Source organism: Gavialis gangeticus, unplaced genomic scaffold (assembly GCF_001723915.1).
Source record: "Gavialis gangeticus isolate Ggan-Ray unplaced genomic scaffold, GavGan_comp1, whole genome shotgun sequence".
NCBI lineage: Eukaryota > Metazoa > Chordata > Crocodylia > Gavialidae > Gavialis > Gavialis gangeticus.
This window is the reverse complement of record NW_017729029.1, coordinates 4,437,010-4,446,351: the sequence shown is the minus strand read 5'-3', so window position 1 is coordinate 4,446,351 and position 9,342 is coordinate 4,437,010. Positions and strand designations below refer to the sequence as shown.

Here is a 9,342-nt window from a genome sequence, read left to right as displayed (position 1 = left end):
CCCCTTAAAAAAAAAAAAAAAAAAAAAAGGACGCTCGCCACCAGCTTTCAGTCTGAAATGGGAGCCATCTCGGACCATCCATGCTGACCGGGGATGATGGAATCTGAGATGAAGGCCAGGGCCAAGTGCTCTATGTACCAGCACTTCCATGCTCACCATGAACACTGGGGTAGTGACCTGTTTGATTGCTGTTACTACACTGGTGATAGCTATAAGTTCATATTTTGTTGGTCTTGGAAGAGGAAATGGCCTGTGTAAGGTGATAGTCACCCCAAATAAGCCGTTTTGTATCTATCCTGCTAAAATGATTTTGGTATAATTTGAGGGGGAAAAAACTTTTTTTTTTTTTTACTAGATCAGGTTAGGATCTGTTAAGCTTGTGGACCAAAGCTTAGTTGCAAAAATCTTAACACTTTCCAGGGGTGAAGTTTGATTTGCTGGCTGTATGGGCTGCCCTTCAGACCAAGACTGCTAGATGCTAAATCTTCCAGACACGCACATCAAGGATGATTAAATTAAGGATTTTAAAAAGTCATTGTCATATGGCTTTTTTGATGGTGTTCTGACTTTGCAGGTAGGCAGGGCAAGGCTGCTTTGCCTCGCATTGGGACAACAGGAATTCTTGTAGCTGATCTGAGGTTGGCTCCTACTAATAAACTACGTGCAGTTCAGATTGGGAGCTTTGTGCAGTAAAATTGGGGAACACGGATAAATTAAATAAAATGCAGAAACCTTAGAGCTGTGTGGGTCCTTCTTGGCTTTTCTTTTCTTGCCACCTTTCTTTTTCCCCTTCCTTTACACCATGCGTGTGTAGGGTATGTGGTAGATCGGGCAGGCAAAGGGGATCTGAGTGGCTCTTGGGGAAAGTGTGGGGCTTACTATGTATCAAACCTGTCAAAAAAGTTGCCCCCATTGCTTGACTGTCTGTTGCATTGCTGTAACATAGTGCTTGCTGCCTGTTTGAAAGACTTGTAAGATGCTTACCCAGCATTTTGATGGTTTGCTTGTGGTATTTTTCTCTGCTTGCTGCCTGGGGCCCCCTCAGGTTGTGCCTGCTGCTCCAGAGCTTTCTGCATATGAGTCCATAGAGCAGAGTCAAGCACAGAATTGGTAGGAAGAAATAAATGGTGGAGACCCAAGTCATTGTTTCTAAAAGGCCTGTGCGGGCCAAGTGCTCTATGTACTTGCATTCCCTGGTTTCATCGGGCAGGCTTCCATTGCGATGTTCCACACCAAACAAGAACAGAATAGGGCCGGCAGTCAGTAGTGACCAAACCCATAACCCAAGAATGACCCCTCTCACCCTGCATTTAGTGATCGTGGTTCTAGCTTTCAAAGGAAAGCATATTGCAAAATACCTTTCCACGCTTAGAGCTGTGATGTGCAATATGGTGCAGTAAGTGCAGGTTTCACTGAGGTAAAACACGAATTTGCAGAGAAAATCCCCAAATATGTATGGCCTGTATTTCCAAATCCTGTACAAATCCGAAGGCAGACCAAGGCAGATCAAAATGTCTGAGAGGGCCATGCTGGATAAGTACATGTTAACTGTAGTTCTCATGTCCCTACGCTGTTTGAAAATGAATATTGTTATCACATTCCCAGTGATACCCAAGAAAAACAAAATGATGGAAATTATAGTTACAGGTACCAGGATGTGAATGTCAAATAAAGATGATGATTGTTCTTCGTAGTAGTCCGTATCATTTACAAAATGGCTGTCATTTGCGATAGAACCCATTTCCGGTCTCAACATGAAAAGGAGAGTTGGCTTTGCATTACACTTTGATAGAAACCAGGCTCAGGATAACTATGATCCACAGTCTACGTAGTTTCCAAAGGTTGAAAAATGTGCTAGGGATTTGTCTTCATCCCTTGTATTGCTTGCTTCTAGTACAAATCCAAAATTATTTTTCATAAAAATATTAGATGAAGCTAAAAATTGACAGAGAGAAAAATTAGCGTATACACCCAACTGTTTTGGAAGAGAAAGACAGATAAACGCATTTATATGTTTACCTTGTGCTTCAGGCAGCTTGAAATTGATGTTCCTGTCTAGTAAATTCCACGCGGTTCTTGAAAGCTTAATGTATAAAGCAATTTTGTGATCTATCACGGTCAGAAAATGATGTTGATTCAAATACAGTCTGTATTAATGGATGCAGACACAAGGAGAAAAGGAAATCATTTTTATATCTTCAAAGTTTGTCAGATTTCTTAGAAATCAAAAAACCTCTTGGCAGCAAAGACAGCCTTTCTGAAGAACTTTCCAAGCAGCAGCCGGATTTGCAAGGAGTCCTTGTGCCAGACAGGGATCTGGTTGCATCATTTGCTACACGAAAAATGGCTCTCACCTGAAAGAACAAAACATATTCTTTGTGGTAGCAGATTGCTGGCCTCGTGTAGTTTCACAGTTTCTGAAGTGATCTTCTCAGGTATTTTAATCTTTCAGTACACTTCCTTTAAAGGAAGACTATTATGCAGATTTTTTTTTTGTAATTTATCTTCCACCTTTTCCATCTATTCCTCAGTTTGACGCTGTTAAATGCTTCAGTTCCTCTCTGCTTTTCTCTCTCACCTTTTGTTCAGTTAACAGGGAGGTTAGAAGAGCATTTTGATATTGGAAATTTAATTACACCACTCAGGCCAATGATGTAATTTTCCATTGTCCTGTGTTTGTTGAGGGTCTTTTTCCCTAGGTCTCTTCCAGAACATATGCCGCAGAGTGAGAAGTTTGGACTGACTGTGTTTTAATAAGGTTATCATGATAGCTGGCAGAGTGTTTGTTTGAACATCACTTTTCAAAATGAGACAGTGCACTTAGCATTTGATTTACTTTCCACTTCAGAAGAGATCAGAAATAATTATGTATTAAGTGCCTGAGGTGTGTGGCTGGTGCCATGCCAAACATCAAGAAGGGACTGTAGGCCTTGAATCGGTGAGACTTTGGAGACTGTCATATCTAACTCAGCTGGAAGACTGCAAGTGTGTTTGTTGACACAGTGGTTTCAAGTATGTTCCTGGAAATGGAGCATTTGGACAGCAAGAAGTTAAAACTCCCAGAAGCAAATAAGTATTTTCCATTCAATTTCCTCATCTTTTACTGTTTTGATTTGCATTTGTTCCAATAAGTGCGTACTATCTGCCAGTGACCGGTACTTGGGATGAGAGCTAAGAACTCAGTGTGACTGCTTCATTAGGAGGCCACGGGTTTAGGTTTGTATTAGGAGAATGTCTGTTGTGACATCAGAGATCCTTAGCTTTAGAAAATCCCACTTCCAGCACCTTCCAGCATTTTCAGGCCATCAAAAACCTGGCCTCAGACTTTTTTGCTTAATTGACAATACTGAAGTTAATCAGTTTTAAGAACATTAGTCTTATTCCTGAAGGAAGTCTTATTTATCTCACCTTACTGAGCAAGTGACAGATTATATGCCAAGCAGTTAATTTTGACTGCTGAATGAAGTGTGCTTGGTAACCAGTGTGCTTACAGATGGGCTGTTTTTCTTGCTTTTGCTGTACAGATCCCCACCAGCTGCAAGCCAGTTGCCTCTGGTGAATGTCCCCAGTTCAACGATGCCAGAATTAACAGTAACCCATTCAGCCCCTCTCTGCGTAACAGTGACCCTGTTTCCTGCTTTTTAATTACGAAAGAAACCTCAATGTCTAGAATAACACATCCTATGAATGCTCTTTTATTCTTCCAATACTTATGGTCCCACTGAGTTGGCTAAAAGCATTCATTTACAGAACTACCAGGAGGCCTGGTAGTTCAGAGTGGTGGTAGTAGCTGCAAAGCCTTTCAGATCTAGGTAGTCCATTTTAACACAGATCAGGCATTAGGAATCGGAAATTGCCAGACAATGGGTGTTTTATTGCTTGTGCAAAAAAGCATTTGGGGTCTTAGACTGTTTTCTGTTGGACTGATATCTACATTGTGAAAAAATATTCCCAAACTCCACTTCCTTCTTGTTCCTCTTCAGAGAGAGGAAGAGGTCTCATGGACAATCAACGTACTGTTCAGCCTTAACAGTAATCCCTTTGCCAGCACTGGTGGGGAACCGCACACACCTGCTAATCTCTTGTCCCTTATATTAGGACAAGATTCGCTCTGTTCCTAGTATCTGTCAGCCCCATGACTCTTCCTCATGTCAGGGATAAATGACCACAACAGCAAAGGCTCTCGCTGTCCCTGATTTTGATCTGAACCTGCTGTCTGATACTGCATATAAACTTGATTTGGTTTTTGGTGAAATAGCCTCCCCCCTTTTCCTGAGAGAAAAATGTGTTTTTAGTCCAGTATCTAGGATTCATCCTTCATCCCCCTCATAGCAGGATGTTTTTGTGTAATATGCTATGACTCATGAAAGCCAAATGACTTGGACTCTGTCAGTATGGTGCATCACGCCAAAAAGTCTCAGCAGATGCATTCTCTGCTGTTTGCAGATCCAAAACTAATGCTGGCATGTGCTGGGTACAAGGCCAGCCTTAGCACTCCCTTGCGCTCCTGCACATTTTCACCTGTAAACTTAAAGGTGACTGGTAGCTCCCAGCTGCAGCACTTCTCCCCTGATATCCACACAGAAATGGGGGGGATCAAGCAAGGGATGACACCAGAGAAAAAGCGGAGCTTTGCCCTGATTCATCCGGAGCAGCTGTCTCTCCACTTGGAGCTCCAGTGAAGAGGCAAGGGTGTGAGGCCACGAAAGTGATGGGAGGGAAGGAGCTGCAGTGGTCGTATTGCCGCCTGCTGGCAGAAGAGAAATCTGCATTTGAATTATGAATTAAAGAGGGATGGCCTCAGTCTGACCTGTGTGCTCAGTGTCCTGACTGTAATAAATAGCCAGAACTGTAAACTCATGAGAACACAAACATCCAGAGCTGACAAGCAGCTGTTTGGACAGGGTCCAGACCCCTTCACAAACATTCCTGCTCCTGTTTAGCTATATGCTGTCTGATGTCCAGATGGGCAACAGAACAGCTGGCTGGTTGCTCATCATCCTGCTGTTTCCATACAGTGTAAAATCGCCCATAACTGCCACGCAGAAGAAAATTCATTTTGCACAAAAATAAATATCAGGGGTGCAAAGAAATGTTTCGATTCTTGGTGATAGCTGAAATTCCCACCTACACTGATTTCCAAAGCAGCGCACATGGCTATCTGCAATATCTTCAGTTCCCCTTCCTTTAACCCTTTTCCTCATTTCAAAATTAAGCCACCTAGCAAAGATCCCATTATTAAGCAAAGCCATCTAAGTTTGCGAGCACCAATCTGCTTTCAGCCAGTCCATGGGGTGATGTGTTGTCAACCTGCGGCACTGTGATTCATTGTGCCAGACCAGCTACTGCAGGACCAGGATCCATGGGCCTGTGAATCTTCCACTGACTTCAGAGGGAGTCCTAAATGTTTGAAGCGGGGAGGGCAGGAGAAGAATGAAGGCAATAGCAGTAAGAAGAGGTGGTGGCCTTTGCTGCTGGTGCTCAGGTCATGCGGTTTTGAACACAAAACTCTGTCCAGTAAAGGACGCTTTTAATATCTTTGAAAAAAATAAACCCTCCAGTTTAAAACCAATATTTAGCAAAACTAGCAAATGAAACGCCATGTGTTACTTTGGGAGAGAGACTGAAGGCTGACCTAGCTTGGGTGTGAGAGACCAGGGGTTCAGTTCCCTACTCTGCAGTATAAGACGTGACTGCATGTCAGTTCCTGAATGGTAAAGTGAGCATATGAGCAAGCACCTTGCAAGGCGGTATTAGGCCATCTACATTAAAGCCTGGGGCCTTATTACTGCAGTGATATGCATAAGTACCTAAGATAGGTGGTGCAGATGGGGAGTGCTCATCTACCTGGTTTCTGATAGGAAAGCATCTTAATCAAAGGACAGAAAGCAGACAACACCAAGATAAAAATCATCACTGGAAAGAGAAGGGGCTGGTCTGTAGGGAAAACTGAGGATCCACTTCAGTTGGGAAAATACATCCCAACCCCCACTTCCTGACTGGAGTCTGTTTCTGTGCTGACCAGAGTATGCTCCAGTTCCAGTTTGGTTTGGGGTCATCTACAGAAGGGTTTTGTGTGCTTGTTTACTTCAGTATGAGAGACCGCAACATCTGGATTATACATGCTGTCTCTAGGATACAGACTTTCTTCTTGGTATCAATCATACCACTCTCTGCTGGCTGCACATAATGTAATTGCCACAGGTGACTTAAGTGGAAAATGATGAGCTAATTAACTCAGACTTGGCTCATTTCTTCCTTGTTAATTTTGTTAATTCATGCAGGAGACAAGCCAGTTTACAAGTATGGGCTGGCAAATCCTGAGAGAAAGAGTCAAAGGACAGATAAGCTGCAGCGCACAGTGGCATGCACAGCTATCTGCATCTTTAACTCATTAACAGTCTGTTGATTCAAAATCCATTGGGATTGTAAAGAAAGTTTATTCACTAGGGTGCACTGTCTCTACAGATTAGTCCTTCCAGAGTATGTTGAGGATGGCTGCAGTATCCTCTACTCTCTGCACATTTCATGTATGGACTGGATTTACAAGAGATGCCTTCCAGTTGTATGTTCTGTTCCCATGTGAGCTTTGGGTTCCTGGCATATTTCCCCGTGAGGCCATTGATTGAGAATGGTTTGGAGCCCACAGTCACAAAACTCTGTAGGAAAATACAGTCAGCCCCGTTGACTGAGTGGGCAGCCAAAATGTAGACATTTGGCCAGTTGTTTCCTATACAAGGAAAATCATGTTGGATTACAGTTTCATAGTTTCTAGGGTCGGAAGGACCTGAGCAGATCATCGAGTCCGACCCCCTGCCATGGGATTTTTTTTTCTTCTTATGCAACCCTGTTTATTTACAAATTTTCCACCCCAAGGCACATTTTGCCGAATGCAGGTGGAACTGGGCAGCAGGAGGCAATGTCTTTGCTCTCAGTTCCTAGCATCTTTCCAAACCTCATCCAAAAGTTCTCCCTCTTAGTGTTTTCTCTGCATGTGCCAGCGGGAACTTCTCTGGGTGGTTCTCAGCCAGGGTGCTATGAGACCCCATCCCCCCACAGAGATGTGATGAGGAATGGAAAAGTACTGAAAGGACTGTATACGTGTTGGGACAGGATGGGAGATGTGGATGAAGGCTGAGCGGAAACAACACGGCAGCCTTCAGGATAAACTTATCAGGAGACAGCTTGAGAAAACATGCCTGGTTCAGCAAGACACCAGGATGAGTCGCTGTCAGACTGCCAAGAGTATGTTACAGGGCGGGCCAATCTGTACGTGACTTATAAGTATATAAAGAAGTCTGTGCTTTGCTTTTGTTGAGAATTAGCTGCCCCTTGCTTTTTCTCCCATGGCCACGCAAAATAAAGTGCGTCTGACAGCCAAACAGTGATCCTGTCTGAATTTCCCCATCATCTTGGGGGCTCGCCCGGGAGGTGTCCTCACACAGACCGCCCCAAGTAGGACCCTCGTCTCGGCTCTTCAACTCCATCGCTCCAAGAAGACTATCCTTGACTCGGTTCTTCGGCTCTGCGGCCTCGACACCCCGGACCCTGATCTACTATCCATCTGTTTGGCTCTGGAAAAATCCCTGGCCAGGGTGAGTACCTGCCTGTTTCGGTGTCAGCAAGTCCTAGGCGTGACAATGAGTAGCGGGACCTCCAAGGTCCTGCCGTGGGATCCCGCCCGGTTTATGTATCTAAAATATGGGCCCCGGTCAACATAGTACCTAATTAAATGGAACCGGTATACCGATGGTGACCCCAAATTGCGCTGGCCCTTAGATGGGTCGTGGGATCATCATATCCTTACACATCTCCGAGAAAATTTGGAAAGTAAACACCCTGTTCAAATGGAAGCCTGGTACCTATGGGAAGACGAGTCCAAAAAGTGCCATAAGCGCTCCCTTGTAGCTTCCTATAAGGATAATGAAGAAAAATTTAAGAAGCAAATCAGAGATCTCCAGGGTGGCGCCAGACCACGGCGCCCTGCGGGACCGTTTCGCTCGGCCTGACCACCTGGTTCCTCTGACATTCCCAATGATGTCGGTTGCTACTATAAACAAAAAGGCCATTGGAAGAATGAGTGCCCGAATAAACCCCGGGGGCCCCCACTCTCAGCTAGTGCCCCTCCATTTCAGCTAGGCGCCCACCAAGCTCCACCGCCCGGACCAGCTCCTCTCCAGTCCCTTGAAGTTGAAAGTCAGTATTAGGACAGCCAAGAAGACCCAGAGACTCTAGCCCCTTTACTTTCTACCTTTTCCGATGCTACAATACCTGTTACTGTGGGAGGACAAACTGTTCCTTTTCTTGTTGACACCGGTGCTTCTTTGTCTATGCTTAGCTCTGGTTTTGTTTCTAAGGTTCCTGTTTCTGGTAAAGTAATCACTGTTGTAGGTACTGGGGATCAGCCTGTTGACTACCCCGTTACACAGCCGCTTTCGTTTACCTTGGGTCCCCTTACTGAGCAACATGCCTTTTTGCTGAGACCTCACACCTCTGTAAATCTGTTGGGGCGAGATCTCCTTTGCAAATTGTGGGCAACAGTTCACTGTTCTCCAGATGGGGTCTTCCTCACATTACCCCAGACCCAAATTCCTGCCTTGATGATGACACTAATGGAACAGGAACCTGAGCCCAATTCTTCCTCATTGCAACAGGAACTATTGGCTCACCTTCCTGAGTCCTTTTGGTCCCACTCCACAACTGATGTGGGGTTTCTTAAGAGTGCCATCCCAGTTTCTATTAAGGTTAAACCAGGAGTGTCTCCCCCATTGGTCCTGCAATACCCACTGTCGGCTGCTGCCTCTCGAGGCATTGCACCTGTCATACAAGGGCTCCTAGAGCAAGTTCTTGTACCTACTCGCTCCAGTTGTAATACCCCAGTCCTGCTGGTTTGCAAACCAGGGAAATTCACCCCTGAAGGATTACCTGTTTATCAATTTGTTCGAGATTTGCGTGTTATTAACAATTTTGTGGTTCTCTTGACAGCTGTGGTGCCCAATCCTGCCACTGTTATCTCTCAGATACCTGCCTTTGCCTCTTGTTTTTCAGTAGTGGATCTCTGTAATGCTTTTTTTTTCTATACCAGTTCACCCTGATTCTCAGTATCTTTTTGCTTTTACTTATCATGGCTGGCAGTATACCTTCACCCGTCTGCCTCAAAGTTTCCATGACTCACCCACCATATACAGTCAGCTTCTCAAGTCTGACCTTGATACAGTCCAGCTGCCTCATGATTCTGTGCTTGTTCAATATGTAGATGATTTGCTCCTCTGCTCTGGTACCCTCCCTCATTGCCAAGCTGATTCTGTTGCCCTTTTAGAACAACTTGCAGTGTGGGGCCAC

At 44.7% G+C, this 9,342-nt stretch overlaps 1 protein-coding gene across 1 annotated transcript in view; it reads right to left on the bottom strand.

Annotated features, from left to right (window-relative positions):
• LOC109300484 (growth hormone secretagogue receptor type 1-like) overlaps positions 1-1,911 on the bottom strand; it is a 3,565-nt gene extending 1,654 nt beyond the window's left edge. The window contains exon 1 of the mRNA XM_019521131.1: positions 985-1,911. Within this exon, the coding sequence (XP_019376676.1) occupies positions 985-1,756 (772 nt within the window). The 5' untranslated portion in view covers positions 1,757-1,911. The remainder of the gene's footprint in view (positions 1-984) is intronic.
• Between the last annotated feature and the right edge of the window lie 7,431 nt (positions 1,912-9,342).